General features: G+C 32.0%; 1 protein-coding gene across 2 annotated transcripts; it reads left to right on the forward strand.

Moving 5' to 3' along the window:
• Positions 1–374: 374 nt before the first annotated feature.
• Positions 375–22,288, forward strand: LOC134695007 (mesotocin receptor-like). 2 transcript variants are annotated; one of them, XM_063556139.1, is made up of 7 exons: positions 375–393; positions 14,882–15,016; positions 15,965–16,118; positions 17,897–18,213; positions 18,958–19,096; positions 21,136–21,237; positions 21,871–22,288. In XM_063556139.1, the coding sequence occupies exons 2-7, from the start codon at positions 14,885–14,887 to the stop codon at positions 22,128–22,130; spliced, it is 1,104 nt and encodes a 367-aa protein (XP_063412209.1). In that variant the 5' UTR covers positions 375–393; positions 14,882–14,884; the 3' UTR covers positions 22,131–22,288. The 2 variants fall into 2 exon arrangements, with proteins under 2 accessions (XP_063412209.1, XP_063412208.1); XM_063556138.1 differs by lacking the exon at positions 375–393 and adding an exon at positions 1,949–2,135.
• Positions 22,289–24,133: the final 1,845 nt, after the last annotated feature.

A 24,133-nucleotide genomic window follows, 5' to 3' on the forward strand; every position in this document is an offset into this window, starting at 1 on the left:
AGATACCAGGATACAAATTGGGTACGCCAGACACGCGTTTTGTGTACACAAGAATCATCTGTGACGCACGAATTGAAAAACTACAATATGAAGTTGAAGAGCTTGGAGAACTCAATACAATGAGTCGCGAAATGCAATATGGTAAATCTTCAGTCGCATGATTAAAAGGAATCTTTTCTGTAAGTTCTGCATTATGCGACTGCTAGGTTATTATTAAGATAAATTCGGTTGCTACACTTTATTTGCAAACACACGATATTGTGAAACTAGTATACCTGATGAGATGTGGAGCGATATTTGATTTGCTAAGTATATATTGTATGAATTTTTCCTCTTTACAAGGTAGATACATTTATCATACACATTATGTGTAACATCCTGTAACATTACAATGTAAGTATTATACAAATTTTGCGCAATTTATTTTAACCTATTTATATTTTAGAAAATGATAATAAAAAGAGCACAGTTGTCTCTGTGTTGTGCTACATTATAAATGCATATGATTTTGAAGTATAAAATAATAAATAAATATGCCCGGTATCAAAAATTACAGTATTATACGGTATTATATACAATTGGATATGTGGTATAATTTTTATAAAACAATTTGATACGAGAGTTCTAATGACGTTTTTTAAGCAATACCAAGTTACCTACAAAATTAATTAAAACCCATATAGCAACGTCAAATATAAAAATTCCCGACATGACCTAATGTGATGAAATTAAGGCTGATGACTTCAAATAGGCCAATTCAACATATTATAAAGTTAAAAGGTTAGTGGGAGTTCAACTATTGTATTCAGTTTAAACATATTTATTTATAGTGGATTGGAAAACAAGTTTTGAATCTTAAATTAATCCCTATCCACTTTGCTGGTGCGAACTATTGTAGCCATTATCCTCAGTTTTGTGAACTTTTTTTATCTAGCACATGCAGATTTGTCATGATGAAGTCTTTTACATTGACAGTTAGGAAAAGTTTATAAATCGTTTGGCGTGAATAAATATCATGATCGCGTACTAAATTATAATCCTGGTACCTTTGATAACTACTGTAACATTGTCTTTTTTATATAAATAATGCCGTTATTTTTCTCGTTTGAATTGATTTACATTGTCTTATCGAGGCCATTTATAGGTGACTATGCGGAATGGGCTTTGCTCATTGTTGGACGCCGTACGATGACCTATAGTTGTTAATATCTGTGTCATTTTGGTATTTTGTGGATAGTTGTCTCATTGGCAATCATACCATAACTTCATTTGAATTTTGTCTGATTTCAAATGATTGCTACTTCCATGTATTTGTCTCTCTGTTTAATATTTGTACTCATGACATGTCTTGATAATCTATTCCAGGGTTGGTACATTGAAATAAGTCTTGTTGAAGATGTGAACCTTTCATTTAAAAAAAACCCATATTTTCGGAAAATTACATATGGAGATTTTTATTTTCAAATTTAAATGTCTTAAGGATGTACTTAGGTAAGGTTAGGTAAAAAATAAGAAATTAAAAAAATTAAAAGTGATACTTTAAGCTGGTTGAGCATCAATTATGGATAAAGATAAGCTTATATATTACCTTATATTTGCATTGGTATTATTAAGTCTCCAAACAAATGAAAGAAAATCAAGAATCATCTAAAATCTTGATAAATGACCTTTCATGAGCTATTAAGTCTTATATGGAAAACAATGGGTGTTATGGGGCAAAATGTTTTACATTGTTTTGTATGCGAAAATACTAAGGAGTCCGAACATTTGACAGAAATTCCAAAACCTGACCTAAGTACATATGTAAGCTTTCAAGTTTTTTTTTATTTACTTACAATTTTGGTTCGTCTTTGGGTATCCCCCTTTAAAGCGCCAAACAGAAACAATTTATGAAATTGTCAAGCACACACACTTAAACATTATATAATCTTAATTTTAGATCTGAATTTAAAACAATTACATATTGTTACATGCTGTATGACTTGCGTTATAACACAATTATGTCTGTACACGCACTTGACTCTGTTTTCCAATTTCATCTCAACATATTTGTCAACATTTAACTAGAAGGTCTTGTACTGGAAAAATTAGTAATTATCTGGAATACTGTGGAAGTACAACCGTGATATAAAAAGGTAAGGTTTTTAAAATATGTAAATGAATCGCTGACTCTTTTTAATTTCTTTTACTCCAATGTTTGGTTCTTTGCGTTTCTGATGAACGTCAACAAAACAATACACTTCTTTTGGTCCTCCTTCTAATTACATAAAAAAAATAACTACTTATAGGAAATATGCTTGAACATGTGATAGAAGATACATGTAGTACGCAGACTAATGGATGATAGTATGGTCTAATAATGTATCATATTTAAAAAAAATAAGTTATGAGTATCAGATTTAAAAGATCAATCTTCTATGTTGGGGTTCAGGTAACTTAATTGACTATGATTTGAATCAAACAGTATTTTTATAAGAAATATGACATAGTAATATATTCTGAACGATATCAGGGATAATGGGCTAACAATTGTCTTCGTGAGAGTACCAAATGTGGATAACCTCATGAAAAAACAGGCCAACAGTTCATGTATCGACCACTAGTTGTAATACCGACACTTAATTTTCAGGCCTCCGCAGCGTAATCCAACTATAATAAACATATCTGCAGGTGACCAATATTAAACTAAGGAGAGGTACGTGGTGTGATTGGTAATGAGACATCTATCCATAAAAACATACGTGTATGTAACTATCTGTATTGCACCCATAAAAGTCAAGTCAGCTTTCAAATGTCTCCAGTCGAAAAATTCAAAACCATTCAAACTAGGCAAAACTAGCTGATATATAAACAACAATAACAACCACTTAATAATAGGCTCTTTTTTGTGACTTGCACATAAAACATGTAGCGGTGTTAAATTAAAACAGAAAATGTGGTAGAATTGCCAATGAGACAACTATCCACAAAAGATAAAAATGCCACAGACATTAACAAATAACTTGTTTGTGAACACTTAACCCTCAGTTAATATTTAATATTAAAATAAGATGATGTTGTATGAATGCCACGCAGGTAGGTTAAGGCACTTTAACGTAAATAGGGGCAAAATATGATATTTCAAGAATAAAATTGTTTTGACAACAATTCATAAATCTTAGTTGTTGAATTTATATTTTCATGTAGTAAGGATTCAGTAAACCGAAATTTTGGTCATGATCGCCAAGGTCACGTGACTTCCACAGGGGTAAAATGCCTTAATCAAATTGGCAAAAAGCGGGTTACTACACTGAATAAAAATCAACAAACTTTTTTTTAAACGAATCCCTGTGCTTTCCCGTTGCTTATAAGTGCTGCGCGATTTTCCAGAAGTGAACATATTAAATTAAAAAAATATTTTTAGTTTACCCGGCAGCATATAACGTTAAATTTGTACACAGTTTCGTTCTTAATTTGATTACAGTTTCATATTCATTAAGTGCGCAGCACTTTTCTATTAGGTTATAACTATAGCTTTCTATTTCACTTGATTTTTTTGAGAAATATCGTCTCTGGTAACCCGTTTTTTTTTAATTTAGATTTCGTTTCTATGGTTTCGATAAATTGTCTATGTCATTCAAGCGCACTGACGACCCGAACAATCATCAAAGAACCGCAACTCTGTAGTTACAGTTGACGATGCTGGAGTATTTACATTATTAAACCTCAACATAAATTGATCTTATTGACAATATCCGTTGAAATCATTTGACCTTTGTAGTAACCGACGATAGTAAAACAAGTTGTGCGTGTTTGACGCACTTCTTCAGGTTTCAACTGTATGTAGAATGTCGAATTTTCCCGGAAAAAGAGACTGACAAAATATGTGCAGTTCCACCTTCATTAATAATTTGTAATACCAATCACTATGTAAATTTGGTGGCTTGAAATTTAAAAAGTTGTCTTATAGTGTATATGTTGGTTGTCTGAGTTCTCTATATATATATATGTCAGGGGCGGATCCAGCCATTTAAAAAAAAGGGGGGTCCCAACCCAGAGTAAAGGAGGGCAGGGTTCCAACTTACTAGGCAAGGATATTCATTTCCAAAATTGATGTCCCAGTCAGTACTGTCATGCAATTACATTTCATCCATCATGCATTTTGTGTACATATATCAAACATCACATTTCATTTTGTGACCAAAACAAATATTTTGTGTTGGTGTTTTACAGTTTTAAAGGGACAGTGGCTTGCTTTAATTTGGTTCATGTCTGTCGACATTCATTCAATTGAATTTTTTTTGTCCAAGCCATATTTAGCCTGTCAACATATATTTGTTCCACCTAACAGAAGTTCCGGTGGAAACTTTATTATAAACAATGTTATAATACCTGTACCTGATGGAACAAATATTCTATACTGTTTATTCCGTTAGGAACATCTACTGTAATATTTATACCTGTGGAAATAATATTCCAGAATATTTTTTCCATTTGGAACTTATATTATGAAGGAATTTCTATTCTGTGACAGCATTAAAGTCTTTGTGTGACCATGTATTGCATACACATAGGCGGATTTAGAGGGGGGCCCCGATCCCCCCTTTTTGGAAAAAAAATGGTTGCTTATATATGGAATTAATGAAGCGTGACTGGTGCTGGCCCCCTCTTAGAAAATTTATGAAAATTTCTGGATCCCCACTGTTACGTATTTCTTGTTGACCCGCGCCCATCTTTAAAAAATTTGGATAAACTTAAAATAAAATCAGTTTATAAAACATGTAAAATCACCCAGCAATTTTTTTAAAAACTTTAAATACTATATAGTACTGAAAGTTTTGCATGCATCTAATACACTATTTCCAGTATATGATCATTTATTATTGCAATTATTCAAGAATGGATGCCTTAGCTGTTATCTGCTCTTTGGTTGGGTTGTCTCATTGACATGCATATTCCCCCAATTCCATTCTCAATTTCACTGAAAAATATCTATTTATTGAGATTTCTAATACTTCCTCATAAATGTGCATCATCAGCATGTTTCAGTTACAAATGTTTAAGAATGCAAGTTCTTATTATTGCGATATTTACCTAGTCACATTATTCGCATTCAATTATTTCTGAATTTTTAGTACTGTACATGTAGTGTTTGAGTGGTTTACAATAAGCAATATGTGGTATAGGACTTTACGGAAGAAAAATAAATAAGCAAAGACAATGATAGAAGTCTCATCTGTGTCTTATTTTGATAATGGAAATGGCAATATTTTATGATTACATGTACATGTATCTGTATGATTTACCACGACTGAAAGTATGTTTTCTGTCCAAATACAGAAAAATGGAGCATACTTCATGTAAAACTGTTACTGGGATTCATGTTTAGTACATGTACCAGATTGTTGCTTTATATATGTTTAACTTCTTTAAATATTTCTTTATGAGTCCTTGTGCATGTTTTGTGTGTTTAACATCAATCAAGTTTGATTGAGCTATTAATTTATATAATTTTGTTCTATTTTTTCTGCATTGTCTACAGACATGACTGAGTTTGAACTTCGTCAATTGCTGGTATTCATTGATATCTACACGTCATTCATGTTGACCGACACTCTTTACCTTATAGTAGATTCTTTTAAATACAATGTATATTGCAAGAATACAATGTATAAAAATCCTAAATTTAGCTTGTGAATGTACATGAAACTTTCCGTAACATTAGAAATAAAAGTACATGGTACCACCTTCTATTGAACAACCTGCATCTCAAACTTTGAACCTGTATTCACCACTGCATGTTTCATTTGTCATTATTTACATAATTTTCTAAGGATTTCTCAAGGTTGAATTTTGTACTGCAACATCCTCAATTGTTAAAGGCAGTACAATTTTCAAGACGAGCATTTCAGCTAAATGACTATGTTGTATAAAATTTGCTCGTAGTTGTAGGCCTAACACTGACCTTTATTTTTTTTTATTTTTACATCATTTAGTTGCTTGCCCGTGCTAGGGAGAGTTGTCTCATTAGCAATGAAACAACATTTTCTTAGTTTTGTATGTACCCATACATGTAGATGATATGCCCTTTCTTAATCTGATATACATGATATATGTTAATTTCACAGAAAAACTCTCAAAAACATGTTTACTATCACATGACTATTGTCTCATTGGCAATCATACCACATCTTCTTTTTATATTTACTATGTCACATTTAATGTGCCAGTTTCTCAACATGCTTAAGCTTACATTGTCCTTTTTTAGTTGCTGTCTGTCATTATTTGTTAATTTGAGTATTAAGGTAGCATAACTCATGTACAAATGTAATTGTGTGTATAAATGCAAATGATAAAGGGTTTTACTCATTATTGAAAGCTGTACAGTAACCTATAAATAGTTGTGATGAACATGATGAAACATCCAAGAACTTTCATAAAAATCTGAAATCAAACTGGCTCAATTGCTCATGAAATGTCATGTAAGAACAGTGCATAAATAGAAATATTTAATCAAATTAATGGTTTGATACACATGCTTGACAAAAAATTAATGGATGATGTTACTGTTCAAATGTTGATACTGCTGTTTGTTCTTATGAACATACATGTAATGTAAATTTACAGTTATCTATAACATTTAGCCCTGTTTTGTTGGTCTTCTGTCCGTCATAAATTGCACATGTAATTTTTCCACTATACAGGTACAACATTGTACAACGTACATGTATATGTGCACAAATTCTTTTTAATCAAATTGTAATTGTTTAGATTAATCTCTGTCTGACATGTCTGTGTTCATGTTGAAATTAGAACTGGTCATCTTTGACCATTCTTTACTGCTGTGGAACGATCTCTACGAGGCTGCTACAAGATGTTGAATTACTTTATAGATTACATGAGGTTTTTTCTCTACACATGTTTCCATCTGTCATTCTGTAGGTCCCGTTAATTTGACAATTTAACAGTCACTTTCTGCATTCTATTTAAATGGAGGGTTTTCTTTCTGTCCAGAAAAAACAGGCAAGAAAAAGTGGGTGTCAAAAACTTGGTCCTCCTTTCACCTTTAAGCTGAGTCTTACTATATTGTTTTTAATCATTTTTAACATGCTGTTTGACAACACCATGATCACACTGTGGAACTTCTGGTTGGAAGTTATCTTTATTCAATTTCAAAAAGTTATGTTGCCGTGAACACATTGTTGTCCATGTTTTCTGTTCATACATCCTGCAGTCACGTATTGCAATGTACGTATCTTTTGCACTTTTGTTCTCATCATTTTCATCTTGAACCTGTAATACAAAAAGTAACAATTGACAATTGTATAAAAAAAAAAAAAAACATCCAGTGAGCAGTATAACAGTATCAATGATTATATTGTAATCCAAACGTACATGCAAAGCTTCTGTGAAAAGAGATGTGTTAAAAACTTAACAATATCCACCTAACATTTTGTAAAATACTCACTAACTATCAAAATAACAAGTTTTCGCAAAAATAAAAATAACTCCACGCTACATTAAGTGTGTATGTAAATATATGTGCCTGTCTCGTTTGAACATGTTGAATTGTTTTACATTGTAATTTCGGTGTTTTTTTATAGCTGACTATGCGGTATGGTCTTTGCTCATTGTTGAAGGCCCCTACCGTGACTTATAGTTGTTAATTTGTGTGTCATTTTGTTCTCTTCTGGAGATTTATCATTTTTGCATTCATACCACATATTCTTTTTCATATTAGATAATTTAATCTAAGTCAAACCAAAAGGAATTTAAATTTATATATGCATGTTTCCAGCCTCCAATTTGAAACAAAAAGGTTCAGGTAGGTAATTAGCCTTTTCCCGAATCTATATACATGATATATAGGACTATATTGGTAAATGGTCATCTCATTGTTCGTACACCAAAATGAAAATAACGCCACATCATTGAATGGAATTCAAATATTTATTACGTGTGAAGCCAATCACAACTTTTTGGTGAACGCTTTTGAACATATTAGCCAGAATGCATATATAAGAGTCTGAAACGACAAATCTATTTTATGTCTTAACCATTTGAACAAACTTTTTTTCCCAAAAAAACCATAGCCCCCCCCCCCCCCGAAAATCAAATGGTTGCTGCCTTATTTTTTTAAATTATTATACAGGTACATTTCAGAACAGTGAATGTTCTAACTTCCCAGCCTATACCAAATAAGCATTAAACACCATATATACACATGTAGCAACCCAGTGTTGCAATTGTTTTAGGTGAAGCATAAATGTAACATATTAGATTTTGACAATATTCATGATATTAAAGTTTGATTTATCATAAGTTTGTACCCTGACATTTTTTTAATTTAGGACGTGTTTTTCCCTGTACACCAAGGAATAATTGAATAATATATGTGGTATATGTGCGCCAAAGAGACAAATCTCCATCAAAGTCATAATCAGGTTGGGAACCACCCCACAATGTTATAGAATATCCCTTTTATGAGGGGTCATATACATGTAACAATGTATAAGTTATTATATATTAATTTTTTGTAAAAAAAAAAACACTTATTAGTAGAAAACGCCTTATATTTTCTGAACTATATAGAGGGGGATAGGTCCTTTATCAGGACTCCGGGATCGGTGGTTTTAAGCTCGAGATTTCAGGATTGACCCTTTCAGGATCCGGGAATTCTTTTTGTTGCATTTTGGGATGTCAGGATTTATTTTTTGAAAAAATTCAGGACCTCAGGATTTCGTGTTTTTAAGCCCAGGATTTTGGGATCAGGACCCCTCCTACCCTCCCTCTATATAGCTATCTGGTATTAAATGGTCAAAACATGCCTATAAGTTTTGTTATACTTCTCGACTTTAATTAATCACACATATCATTTACTTTTATATTATTCAGAAAGTGTGGACCCCTCTTTTAGAAAAGTTGTTTCAAATATGATGTAGTTTTCCTTGTTCTAAGTAAAAAATTCTTAGCTTTTCCAAGGATTTTTATAGTAGCACTATACAAATCCTTGCTTTATTTTATTTTTCTTTTCTATAACAGTAAAATAACCCCTTACTTGAGGAAGGGTTCTTCCCAACCTGATAATAACAAATTCATTTATCGGCCTTTTACACAGGCTAGGGCTATGACCCAGACTTAAAAGCAAGGTATAAGGGCATAAGGGACCCCAACATAACTAGTGTACACAATTTAAACGGGAAAACAAACAATCTAATATATATATACAAACTGAGAAATAACAGGCTATGAACCATACAATAAACTACTGAACGACAAGCCCCCAAATCAATCCTGACAGGTACATACACATGCAGCGAGTATGGGCATTGGGTTGTTTTGTTCTGCCGGCATACAATATATTTGCAATTCTGACAACGAACGAATTTTGTAAGTAAGGGGAAGGAAACAAGTGTTCAGGGATTTTTTTCTGTTATATATTTATATCGGAGTACTCTCACTTGGGATAAATAGGTTTAATTATTAATAAAAAAAATTCCACAAGATATTTATACAGTGTGGTCGCGTGCTTATACACAATGGTTTTAAACAATAAATACAGGCAAGACAGTGATTTGAAAACAAGTGTTTATATCTTTTTATAATATTTACAAAAAATGATGCGGGAAATGGACATGATTGCATTTCCAAATGCAGTAACAGAGTAAGGGTGATAAAAAAATAAATAAAAAAAATCCTGTTTTGAAACAAATAGTTGCGGGTGGGTTGGTTGGTCAAACAAGGAATAAAATTGGTGTGGCCTTTATGCATGTTACTTATTTCATAAAGACTGACCAGTATAGCAACAGAATGAACCTTATTCTGGAAGTACAAAATGTTGAACATAAAGAACTTCTGGAGCTGTCTTTTGATATACATGTATGATATTGTACACAAAAATTGTACAATGTCAAATGAATGTACACCCTACATCTCCTTTTATTCATATACATATTAAGGAACTAAAACATGTATATATGTACAAAGAAGCATACAGAATAAAATAAGGGTATATATTGTATATATAAGATTTACACTTGGGTACAGCCTACAGGACAAACAGAGGTGGATTTAGGGGGGAGGGCTTAAGTTTTTTTTACACCAACAACTTGAACAAGTGATAGCATAACAAATTTCCTGGACAGCTCATAGGTATTCTAAAAGACTAAAACTTCACCTAAATTGCACATAAACACTGTGGACCATATAAAATGACTTGCAATTAGGACAGTTCATGCATAGTTTACTATGCAATTCCTTGGTTCAGGGATAATTTCTAAAACAGATGGAAAAAAGGGGGAGAATTTCAACTTCATGGTAGATTTTTGTCAAAATGAAGATAGTCGGCTACAGAAAACAGCAAAAAGACGACAGAATACTTACTCATAGTCAAGTTATGGCGTACAATTTGGCTTGTAAGCTGAAATCCTTGGGTACATGGGCCATTATTCGCCTCTTGCAACAAAACATTCCCGTCCTTTCAAAACATGTGGATTTCAAGCTTCCTGCTGAATCGGTTTTCCAAATAAGGAAATCAAGCCACGCCTCCGTTGCGAGATCGACAAGTAGGATTTTCATACAATACAAGTTATGGCTTGTAAAATAATGTGACATATAATTTTTATTTTCAACAAATTATAATTATTTTTCTAATTCTACATAGTTTATCAATAAAAAGATCAAAATACAAGAGCGATTGACGACCAGAGAAATGAAGCGGACAGCGTCGTCACTATGGAGACGCAACGTTACTCATTAATATTCATGAGCATCACAAGAGTTATTTGCCCCTAAAAAAATGCCTTAACATACCCGCGCAATGATAAAACTGTCCAATCAGAGACAAGCTAGAGTAGACGTTAACATATATAGGTCATCGTACAGCCTTCTAATTAGACTATTTACCGGATTGTTTATAACGTAAGCAAAACGACGTATGTCACATGTGGAGCAGGATTTACTTACCCTTTCGGAGCACCTGAGATCACCCCTAGTTTTTTGGTGGGGTACGTGTTGTTTATTCTTTAGTTTTCTTTCTATGTTGTGTCATGTGTACTATTGTTTGTCTGTTTGTCATTTTTATTTTTAGCCATAGCGTTGTCAGTTTGTTTTAGATTAATGAGATTGAAAGTCCCTTTGGTATCTTTCGTCCCTCTTCTTAAATAAATTCATTCCACTTAGTAAGCTTTTAAAAATGGTTCAGAAATTGCAAATACAAAACAATTCAAACTAGAAAAGTAATCGTATTTACATGAAAATAAAACACTTAACAAATATGATAGTATATACTAATAAATCCTTATGAGAGAAGATAATATTAAAAGTGTCATATCATACAATACCAATGCATAAGTTTTTATATGAACATAAAATGTTTTATGTAAGTATTGACCGACTCTCATAGTTAATGTGTCTACACATCATTGCATTGTCAGATCAAATCATGCAAATTGTTGCAATATTCATCTTAAATTTAAAATTTATATCGTTTGTATATATTCATAAATGGAAGTAAGGGGATCTTCATTGGTTTATCCTTTTTTATCTATTCATTCTTGTTCAATCCATCTTACTATTTCCTTTCTATATTAAAACCTTTTGTATATTTTTTTTTGTTTACTGGTTTATTACTCGCCTTTTTCAATTTTTTATTATCTTTAATAAACTTTTTCTTATTTTGTTTTGGTCAATATTCGGCATCGTGTCAACCAAATTTCAACGTATACTATATAATTATAATTTGAAATAAAGAAAAAGCACCTGGCATGTAAATTGTTGACAAATAGGGCTTATAGATAAATCTCGTTTTAATTTGATTATGTAAGGGAGTTTATTTCTTATATAAAAACAGGTAAGGTTAGTTGTTTGAGCTGAATTTCATATTTTTGATGACTTGTATTACGGTTTTGTCATTATTTTATTATAATAAGTTCAGACAATGCGAATCGTTTGAATTCTGTCATATATAGGATCGTGAGCATGTACGTGGTTGAACCTGAGTCGGCAAATACTTGTTACAATTTGAAAAGTTCACATATTCAAGTTACATGTTTGTGTCTATTCTACTTAACAAATTTCCCATCGGTTATGATACCAATTAAAAAACACAAACCAGATTAAGTAAGGACAATCCTATTTATAAGTTATAATGTCAGTTTCAGTTTGAGTAAAGGTAACCTATTACCAGTTAAAAATGTGAATATTTTCAAATATTAAAAGAATTTTAAAGTATATCATGGAAATATCTATGTTGGAAAACACTGTCTCACTATCTGCAAAAAGACGTGTTTTAACGTGAAAGTCGCCTTTTTTTCTTCTTCAGAAGTGATTATTTCACCAATGAAAAAAATTATATCAAACTAACTTTGTGTATAACAAAAACAATCTTTGCTCTGTTAAAAAAAGGAGCAAAAGATACCAAACGCGCATCAAAATTCAAAAGTCGAATGCCATGAACAAACAAAAGACCAACATACATTTTGCACCTGCGCTTAAATGAATAAGTTTACGCTGGGATGACACTATTTAGACATTGTTTGTTTCCATTTAAGAATTATTGAATGGTTTTAATCTAGACATTTGGTTTAGGTTAATGCGAAGCATGACAAATTGAAGTGATATATATATAAGCGTTTAAAACAATTTGTATTTAAAGATAAATTTATTCAAAAGTAGTCTGCTTATCAAATTTTTGAACTATTAAAAAAAAAACATAACGAACAAATCAATTAATGTGTATTTCCACTAGCTCCTCGATTTCAAAGTCAATTTATGTCCAACATAAGGGAAACAGCTGAAAAATAACTATTTTTGTCCATCAGATGAGTTAAGCATTTTTTTACTGATTTTTATAGTTCGTTCTTACGTTGTATTGTTATACCACTGTCCCAGGTTAGGCGGAGGGTTGAGATCCCGCTAACATGTTTAATCCCGCCACATTATTGATGTTTGTGCCTGTCCCAGTCAGGAGCCTGTAATTCAGTGGTTGTCGTATGTGTATGTGTTACATATTTGTTTTTCGTAAAAATTTTTACATACATAAGGCCGTTAGTTTTCTCGTTAAAATTGTTTTACATTGTCTTATCAGGGCCTTTTACAACTGACTATGCGGTATGGGCTTTGTTCATTGTTGAAGGCCGTACGGTGAACTAAAGTTGTTAATATCTGTGTCATTTTGTTTTTTTGTGGATAGTTGTCTCATTGGCAATTATACCACATCTTTTTTATTATGAAAAATATGACGACTAAACACATTGGTTGACTTTGTCTGATATCTGCTCTTTGGTAGGGCTGTAGTCTCCTTGACATATTCCCTATTCCATTCCCTATTATATAGCTTCAGCATTCAACAAGCAGATTTAACAAACTAAGCTTGTTAAACGACAGTAAACAGATTAGTAAGACTCATTTCTCTAGGTCAACATTTCGTTTATCTTTAACAGGCTTGTAGTTTCCCCGTAAAACAACCTATCATAAATCGACTTATTTGTTGCTAAGGTAGCAGTTACCATTTCTGATGAATGGCATTGTTTATTTCATGACATGTTTGCACTGGGGTGTTATTCCGCGCACTTTACGCCCAATAGTGTCCCATATATGCTCGACATCCTCAAATCTGGGATACGATCGGGCCAAGAAAGATGAACCAAATTCCATTGGAACAATGGATCTTCCTCTACGATGCTAATTTCAAATTTTGGCGAGCTCCGCACTACATTGAATACGAACAACTGTGTGTCTGTTCGTAAGCAATGGTCACCGAAATGGTTTGATCGCACGATAACCTGTAGCGATGAGTCGATCTCGAACAGTTTTTGTTAAAAGGTTCATGTATGCCAACCACTCTCTTTTTATGATTGTAGTGTATGCAACGGATTTACTTCTGACCAACCTTCATTATGCTTGATTTTCCCTAGTAGATGGTATTTGGGGTCTTCTTGATCCCGGAAGGTCTTTAACACCGTATATATTTATTAATTAAACTAAGGTGATATTTAAATTATAATCCTGGTACTTTTGATAACTATTTACACCACTGGGTCGATGCCACTGCTGGTGGACGTTTCGTCCCCGAGGGTATCACCAGCCCAGTAGTCAGCACTTCGGTGTTGACATGAATATCAATTATATGGTAATTTTTATAAATTTTCTGTTTACAAAACTTTGAATTATTCGAAAAACTAAGGATTTTCTTTCCCCAGGAGTAGATTACCTTAGCCGTATTTGGCACAACTTTTTTGGAATTTTGGGTCCTCAATGCTCTTCAACTTTGTATTTGTTTGGCTTTTTAACTATTTTGATCTGAGCGTCACTGATGAGTCTTATGTAGACGAAACGCGCGTCTGGCGTATAAAATTATAATCATGGTACTTTTGATAACTATTAAGTAATGTTTAACTAGTTCTCTTTTAACAAATTATATCACAAACAAATAAAGAGTTTTTTTTTTTTAAATTTCAATTTCAATTTGGATTTGCAATACTTTTTTCCATGTGTATATAAGGGAACATGTATTTATCTATGTCAACCTGTATTTAATCATAAATGGTATACAATAGGGAGATGTGGTAGGGCTGTCAATGATACAATAAACCATCAAAGTTCTAATGAAGTGTGTAAGAGCAATCAAAGGCAACCGAACGACCTTCGACAATAAAAAACACAATACCGTATGGTCGATCATAGCTTATTCCTTTTGATACTATTACTTGTTACTTATTTAGGGTTAATCGTTTCTTATGAAAATAAATCCAGACTATTGTCCGAAGATTTAAAATATGTTATTTTTATTTTAGGTTTTGCAAGTAAAAATCCATATAATAATTAAATCTCATTTTCAGAACAGAAAGGTAGTTTGAATGCATTCTGTCTTTAAATGTTAATATTATTGATATTCGAACAGTAAATGGAAACCACCTACCAAAAATCGAATGATTCTCTATCCACAATGGCTGCTATGTATTCCAACGCGAGTGTTAACAGTAGCTTTGACTTAGATTTAAGGAATGGATCCAGAGAGAAGATAAACACTCCTTCTGTAAGTATTGACTGTCCTGTAATCAAGATACAGTAAAAAAAAATAGGAAATAGGATACTGTGTTGTGTTTGTCAATGTGAATATACTACATCAGAGATACATCTAACTTATAATTTAACTAAAGGTCATCAATATGGCTTATCCATTGAATACCGCAAGTTTATAATTATTGACTATTTATAGTAATACATGTAGAACTACAAATGAACGATTTATAAATGGACATGTTATCCAAAAACATTTTCTTCAATTATCTTGTTTAAAACTTTTCATGAATTATTAACCCTTTACATACTTTAGTCGTATCAGAAAAGATAAACAAATTGTCTGGTTGATGAGAAATCATGTGGTCAACTAAGTTACACATTCTTTAACATGCTTAATAGTTTTTGTGTGAATCAGGCAATATCAGTATTTTCAAAGTAATAATTATCAAACCTTGGTACTTATCTTATTAAGTATCTATTCTAAATTGAATCGTAAACCAACAAAAAGATCGGACTGTCAGCTTCAACATGCTCAAGAATATTAAAGCATATTAAATTGATACAAACTATCTAGTAAGAAAGAAACCCTTGTTTCTATCTTGAAAATATCTTCCATTTTTTTTTAATTTAAGGAGTGACTGGAATATGTTTTCTGTCTATTAAGAAAACACATAAAAAATGTGGTTAACACTACATATCACGCGTTGCAATATTTTTAAAGTGTGCACCACATGTTTTTCGTGCTTTCGAATGGGCAGAAAAAATATTACAGTCATTTCTTATGATTAAATTCTTAATTCCATTTTAAACAGTGAATCATGAAAAAAACGTTGATGACGTCACGGTCACATAACAAAATTATGCCTTTGAGCTAATAAACAAAACGATATCAGCCAATCAGAAGACACGTTATATCCAAAATCAAATTATGTATCAATAAATATTTATTTGGTTAATTTAGTCTTCTATCCAGACAATGAATGAAGTGACTAAATGGATGGCAGTTGGAATCCTGGTAGGAATTTTGGTGTTAAACTCAACTATACTGATATTACTTTTTCGCAAGAAACATAACAGTAGAATGGCTTTCTTTGTACAAAACTTAGCTGCAGCAGGTAATATATCTAGGATATGTCAGTAGGTCCGAGACCAAAAAATTATTTCGTAGTGCATTTCTTTTAGAACATAAATGAAAATTTTAAAAATCCCACCTGCGCTTACTCAATGAAATTTTAACAGTGTGTTGTACTATTTATGGGACAAATTAAATCAAAATTTTAAAAATCTTCATCTGCTCTAACTCAAAATATGGACAATTTTGTGTTTAGGGTGTCTTGAAATCTTATGACAGCTTCCGAAGTGCTATTTTTTTTACCTTTTTCAGCTAGACCAAATCACTACTTTCCTGTTAAATTCTGGACCCAATTTTTTTGCAGTGTAATTTTACCCCCCTACTTACAATTTGAGGCATTAAACATGGAGAAATAAATTTGGAAGGAGTATAAAAATTAATGGCAAGTGACCGACTGTCAACACTAGGGACTATATTTGTCAAGGGACGAAAATTGTGGTCTCGGACCAGTATAAAATATGAAAAATTTATTAATTTGCCTTTCCTGAATAATCTTCACCAGGAACGTTCAAATCAAAAACAACGGAAAAAAACCAATTGAATTATGTTTATCTAGCAAATAGTGGCAACATTACTATACCTATGTGCAAAAGACATAACACAATTACAAGTTACTAACTAAAACTCACAGCAACACATTGTTTGTTTTTGAAGTAAAACTTAAGTCCTGTATTTATCGAGAAAGTAAATCAGTATGACCCCCCCCCCCCCCCCCCTCCGCAGTTATCAGCTTCCAGGAAACAGCTGAATGCAATGAAACATTTAAACACTTTTATGAGAACTTTATACCGCCAGGGAATAAATTAAAACGTGAGTGTATTTGTTTTATACATTAAGCATTTGTTGTCTACATGATAACGTCCTTTTCCGTATATTGTCTCGTTGATCAAAATTTGTCTCATTCAATCTTTACTCGGGATTTGATTTTTAGTCAATTATTTATGATTGATCGCTTTTAGATTCGTTAACTTCAATGTTTCTGCTGTTCAATTATGATAATTTGAGGTTTCCACGAATAAGACAAACAAGTTAAATCACAGATTAACATTAATGATATAAAAACAGTTGGTTCAAATCTGTTCTTGATATTTCCTCTTTTGAGTACATACAATCAAATTTAAATATGACAAAGATTTACGTGAGTATATTTGTTTTTAAAGTAAATTTAACCAGTTAAGAATATAATTCATCTGTGGTATCTTTGTAAATGATAATTGCACTTACTTAACCACACAAATTACCTTCAGTATGCAACACTTATGGTCACCGTTCTGACACACCACAACAAGTACCGTGGATATGCAACACTTTTGGTCATCGGTCGGACATACTACATCAAGTACCGTTGATATGCAACAATTATGGTCACCGTATTTATATACCACAACAATACCGCTTATATGCAAGAATTATGGTCACCGTACTGACATACCACAACAAGTACCGTTGATATGCATCACTTATGGTCACCGTACGGACTTTATCAATAAAATTGAGAATGAAAATGGGGAATGTATCAAAGAGACAGCAACTCGACCATAGAAAAACCAGCAGAAGATCACCAACAGGTCTTCAATGACCATAAGCAACCGTGTTGTATATGTAAAAGCAACAGCATGATAAATACAACGTTTTTGAAAGCTCTAATTCGAAGTGCATTTAAAAGTTGTTGCCATAATGACATTAATGATAGACAAATGATGATAATATGATTTTGCTTTGTAGTTATTTCTAAAAACAATTGATTTTTTCCTGTTTCAGATTTCTGTGTTGGTATTATTTATGTTTTACCCGAGCTTATGGTATTTAGATTTCATATCGGTTGGACAAGATACGCATGTTATATATTGTATGGAGTGAAAATGTTTCCGCTTTACGTCTCTACGTTTGCTATTGTTACCCTGACACTAGACCGTGTGTATGTTATTCTAAGACCTATATCATCATCTGGGAGAGGTGTTAAATACAGAGTATCATTAATAATGACAACATGGATTCTAGCAATATTACTTTCTATACCATATATGGTGTGTGTAAGATTCAACAATGGAAAATGTGTACATGATTTTGAAAAAAAGGTAAAATTTCTACATGCGTATTTCAAATTTAATTAATGTGGTATTATTCTACAAGATAAAGCTATCGACCAAATACATTGATCGTAGATTTTTAGGAAGAAAGACAGTTGTACGACTTTCAACAATGAGCAAAACACAAACTTTATATATCATTTAAAAGACCTCGATATGACAATTTGTAAAGCAATTGTAATGAGAAAACCAACGGATAATGTGTGTTCATAAATTAAACAAAACAAATATGAAAGGCAGCAACCAACGGCACTCATTGAATTACAGAATCCTGACTGAATTAAACACACAAACTATGTTGTTTACCTTCAAATCTTAAAAAAGTAAATATATGTTTTATCAAATCACAAACATTTAACATTTTTAATTCAATGAAATAAGACTCTTCTTTTTCTGATTTTAAATATGACAAAAGAGAAGATGTGATATGATAGCCAATACGAAAACTCTTCACCAGTGACACAATGATATAGAAATTAACAACTATTATGGATTCATTTTAAACTTCAAGTTATAGATTTCCGATATATTGAAGCAGGGTTATTTCGTTATGTTGTACTGTCCAATTTTTGCGATGTACATGTACAGTGTCATTTTGCCAAATTAATTCATGTTATAAAATGACATGCTCTGACATATGAAACTTCTACACATTATACACAGCAACTATAAATTTCTTGTATATAAATTTTGAAGATAAATCACGATATTTTTTTTTTGGTTTGTTTCTAGGTTATGCTTATGTTTGATATCAGCCTCATTCTGATTCTGCCTGTCGTGATCATTGGAGTGTGCTATACATGTATTATTGTGACAATTTGTCGTCGCGAGCGAAATGAACTTTTGAATGAAAGTACTAAAAGAAGCACTAGTGAGTATTATCTTTGAGAAACAATTTGAAACAGTAGACAAAAGAGTATAAGGGTTTACACCTATCAAAACAATCTGAGGTTTGACAAAAATAATATAACAGTAAAAATGTTACCGAAAAAAACTAAAAGAAAACGTGAAATCTGCATACTTCCAATATATTGAATTACCATATACATGATATAATCATTTATTGACTTGCAATGTAACAAAAGGAGGCGAGATATGATTTGAAATAAGATAAAATAACGTAGATGTTAGTAATCCCAGATCGTCGTACTGCATTTAACGATTAGCAAAACCCATACCCCAAGGTCGATCAGAGATCTTTGTCATTTTTTCTTTTAAATATTTCAGCATTTTACATATTTTGTTTGTCAGCAACAGTTATTATTTACTTTTATTTAGGAAGTTCGCTTATCTGTTTCAAAGTAATTAACTTTTCAAAACACTAGCTTATATTGATAGGGGATTAATAAACGAATCCAAAGAGGAAAACAAAAGTCACCATGCTTGTTTTCGATATATAAGGCATTGAAATTTTGGCGAAAAAATGTTCTCTCTTGACTTTTTATAGCTTTATCATTGACGAGTTAAAATCCTCAAAAACTATTAAAAAGTAATAAAATTTTTAAAAGAATTTAACAAACAGCTCATCACTATACATGTAAAAAAAATTATAAAAAGAAAATTGTGGTCACTGGGGAAAATTTGTTTATGCATTCAAATGAATAAAATCAGAGGATTCCGAATATCTGACCAGAATTCCAAAACATGACAAGCCAGCTTCCTTAAGAGAGAGTAAAATGGATTTTGTGTCCTTAAGGGCATACGGTACAGTTACAGGGAAGGTAATGACGTTGCTAACCTAATTTGTTATTTTCGCGACGTCAAACTGTGACATATCGGGAAAAGATGCATTTTGCGACTGATTTTTATCATTCAAACTGATTTATTTTTAAAACGAGTTCATGGAACCCTATTTTTCAAAACGGCATTTTGTTTCATTTTGTAGGGAGATTATGTGACCCAAATTTAATAAAACTGTAAATAGAGGATTTTTTTTAATTTTGATAAACATGCAGTAAAAAATGATGTTTTTTCCTCAATTCAGGAACATTTGATAAATATGAGTTATTTCTGAATAAGAAATGGCATATTTTTTAAGAATATTCATAAAATACAGAAATTACCGATTATTTAACAAAAAAACAATTTGTGTTTATCTTTTATAACAAACAAGTTATGTCTTTCTTTCGAAATAGAAATTAGGCCACAAATCTTAATTTTGAGCAAATATTCAAAATTTCGACCTCATTTTACTCAAAAAGTAGCACATGAAGGTATATTTTTTATTACATATTTGATTTAATCAGGTAAAAAATAACCTATATGCAAATTTTCATGAACTTGTAAATACAGGATCAAAACTGTATCGTATGCCCTTAATCAATCATTACAAAATTGCTGTCTTCCCATTAAATCGATTTTTTGTTGTTTTTACACTCAATTGTATGATTCTGTCCTTTTGGTAAAGGAAGCGTCACAATCAAACATTTAATCAAGTAAAGCATTTTTCACAAAAGATGAATGGTCGATTCATAAGAAAATAATGAAAAAAAATTACTTATTTTGTTATGAGTTACAACACACGCGATCGATGTTCTTTAACTTCAATTAAAACATGAGTGATCAATTCCTTTATAAAATAGGAAAATGGCTAGTTTGTTTTGAATTAAAACACAGCGATTCGTTTTACTCCAAATAGTTATCAAAGGTACCAGGATAATAATTTAGTACGCCAGACGCGCGTTTCTTCTACATAAGACTCATCAGTGACGCTAATATCAAACTATTTATAAAGCCAAACAATTACAAAGTTGAACAGCATTGAGGATCCAAAATTCCAAAAAGTTGTGCCAAATACGGCTAAGGAAATCTATGCCTGGAATAGGAAAATCCTCAGTTTTTCGAAAAATTTAAACTTCCAAAAAGTGTCTAAACTTATTGTTTAAAATTAAATTGAAATGTTCTTTGTAGATTCATCACGTAAAAACGATGGTAAAAAAAAAGGTACAAGGAAACCACTCATTGCTCAGGCAAGAATACGGACCATTAAATTACTTCTGATCATCGTAACTGGTATGTTTATATACTTCATAAGTGTAAACAGTAGTGGACCAATTTTAAAATGTCAATCAACTATCAATTAGTTACAAATCAAGATAAAAGGCAGAAGGAATATCAATTACTCCACAAAGAGATTGTATACCTCTGATGAAGTATCCGAATAATAACGAAACACAAATCGTTAAGAGTTTGTTTGATTGTTTCTGTATATCACTGTATCAACAAAGATTTTGTCAGATAAAATATATATAACAAACTAAACAAAGCTGTGAAGCAATTTTGCAAAACGACTGGACAATCGCGCATCCCTAAACATTGAAATCTTATGTCACAAAACCATGCTAGAAATATACAAATTTTAAGAAAAATATGAATTTTTCGGAAACATTTCAGAAAAACGATAAGACACATATATCAATCTTAAATGTTGTTTTAATAATTAACAGTTATGAAAGCTGTTAACAAAACTCTTTTAAAACACTATTAGAAAGATATTGGAAGTGATTGAAATTATAAATTCGTAGTTGATCTTTGACATTTATGTATTAACGTTAATAACAAGTTCTTCAATTTAATTCCATCTATTACATGTAAGTCTTTTACTTTCCTCATTCAAAACACATGCATTTTCCTTTACTTTTACAGCATACATTGTTTGTTGGACCCCGGTTTGCGTTGGTACATCATTGATGATGTGGAAATGGATTAAATTAGGAGCTACTTATCAACTTCTGTACGTCTTGGCGCCTTTGAATAGCCTCGTGAATCCTCTTGTGTTTTTATTGTTCCATAGGAAAATTTTCAAAAGAAAGGAGTTTGGAACGTACAGATTTAACCCATCTGGAACATTAAAAACGTCGATTTTTACAAACGGGGGAGGAAAGCAGACATCATCAAGGTGTTAGCTATTTTTTTGTCTCTATATATTTTTTTCTGTGCTAACTGGTAATCTGAGAAAATATTGTTACACACTGCCATGCCTACTGTACAACTTAATGATTCTTCATGTATACATTATTATATAAATAACACATAGCTGAGAGGGTGATAGAGCAGATTGTTACCCTGAGAAAACATTGTCAACTGAGGCGAAGCCGAGGTTGACAATGTCTTTTCGAGGGGTAACAATCTGCTCTATCACCCTCTCAGATATGTGTTATTTAATTTATTATACTGAATTTAAAATTCAAAGTAATAAACTATGACATCTTGTACATAACCATCCGTATTTAATAAAGCGCACACTTGATCAAACGTCTCCGTGAAGGGTAATAGAGTATTTGCCATAGGATAGAGTCGTATTTAATAAAGCGCACACTTGATCAAGAGTCTCTGTGAAGGGTGATAGAGTTTTTGTCATAGGATAGAGTCGTATTTAATAAAGCGCACACTTGATCAAGCGTCTCCATGAAGGGTAATAGAGTAAATTGACACCCTCGTATTAGCCAATCAAAATCTGGCATTTTGACATGAAGTATAATAAAGTTGTGTATTGTCGATCAAGTAAAAATAAGAAAATCCGGGATAAATGATCAGTTCATAGTAAGTCTTTTTTCGGTCCAATCTTTTTTCCGTACTGTACTTTAAAACGACAGCAATATATGCAGTGTTAAAACTATTACAATGACTATATGCTATGTAAACAAGGTCTCAATGTAGTTTTTCGATGAAGAACAACAATTAAGCGCTGTTCATTGGCTCTTTCTATGTTGTCTGTTATGCTGTACATGTTTTAATTTTGATTATTAATAAATATTCCATATCCCTTGATTTTTGTTTAAATCCAATGGCATTCTTTTCTTAAACTCGTTTTATTTCCAGTTATAGACTTTTTAAGCCAGTCCGCATTGAAAAAAGAGAAAATATCTTCCCAAAACCTTTCCTATGCCAACACAGGTCTTGATGGCTTCAAATTAAGCAGAACTCTATAACTTAAATAAATTAGTTCAATTGAAAATACCTCCGTATTGCAAAGACCAGTCTGTACCAATCATTTCTTATACCTGCAACTTTAATTTTCAAATACAAACACGTTTTGCAGGATCTCAATATTGACGACTTCAAGTCTAAACCTCCTGATTGCACCTGTGCTAGTTCTCAATTCACGTATAATCCCACTGCCCAAGTTATTACCGGTGACCTCAACATTCTTAATTACAATTCTCTACGAAATGTGTTATCGAAAGGTCCGAAACATCGTGAGCCTAAATCTATCAATTAAAAATTACAACTTTACAATTTTGATGGATTTAGTCAAGGATAAGGCCAGACAATTGGTTAAGTACGACAAAGAAGGCGCATACACTCTTTCCGAATAAATTAAGGCAGTGAGGTCGTTGATACAAATCAGAATCAAGAAACTGAATGGGTCTATCTATCACTGCCCATGCTACGTCAATCTTCAAAGACCCAAATGTTGCAAAACACTTATCCTACCTGCATGAAAAATATGTTTTTGTACTCCCTTAATAAAGATAAAGCCCTTAACAACATCGTTTTTGTCTGTAAAACTCATTACATTAGTTGTTTATTAAATGAATTAGCCATTAACAATTCACTTAGATAACTCAACATAAACCTCACGACACTTACAAAAGAGGACATTCTGGATAATCATAGGTCTGTTCTATGTTTTTGGCAATTCAACCAAAGACGAAGAACTGGATCTTCCATCATTGTATTGGATACCTAAACTACATTAGTGTCCTTACTAACAACGGTATATTGTAGGGTCTTCCAAGTGCACTATGAAACCTCTTTCTAAATTATAAACATTTATTCTATTAGCTATCAAAGACGGACGTCAAAGTTATTGTGAAACTGCCTATTCTAGAGGTACGTGGATCAGATATGGCTACTTCCTAATTCCAAAGATCTTTAAAAGTATATATAATCTAACACACTTCCA

Source organism: Mytilus trossulus, chromosome 13 (assembly GCF_036588685.1).
Source record: "Mytilus trossulus isolate FHL-02 chromosome 13, PNRI_Mtr1.1.1.hap1, whole genome shotgun sequence".
Classification (NCBI taxonomy): Eukaryota; Metazoa; Mollusca; class Bivalvia; order Mytilida; family Mytilidae; genus Mytilus; species Mytilus trossulus.

What these genes read in the sequence shown, in the direction of transcription:
- LOC134695007 (XM_063556139.1), top strand. Translation starts at nt 14,885, where the DNA reads ATGGAAACCACCTACCAAAAATCGAATGATTCTCTATCCACAATGGCT. An exon ending in AGAAGATAAACACTCCTTCT is followed by an intron (nt 15,017 to 15,964) that starts GTAAGTATTGAC and finishes TGGTTAATTTAG; the next exon opens with TCTTCTATCCAGACAATGAA. An exon ending in ACTTCTGATCATCGTAACTG is followed by an intron (nt 21,238 to 21,870) that starts GTATGTTTATAT and finishes TTACTTTTACAG; the next exon opens with CATACATTGTTTGTTGGACC.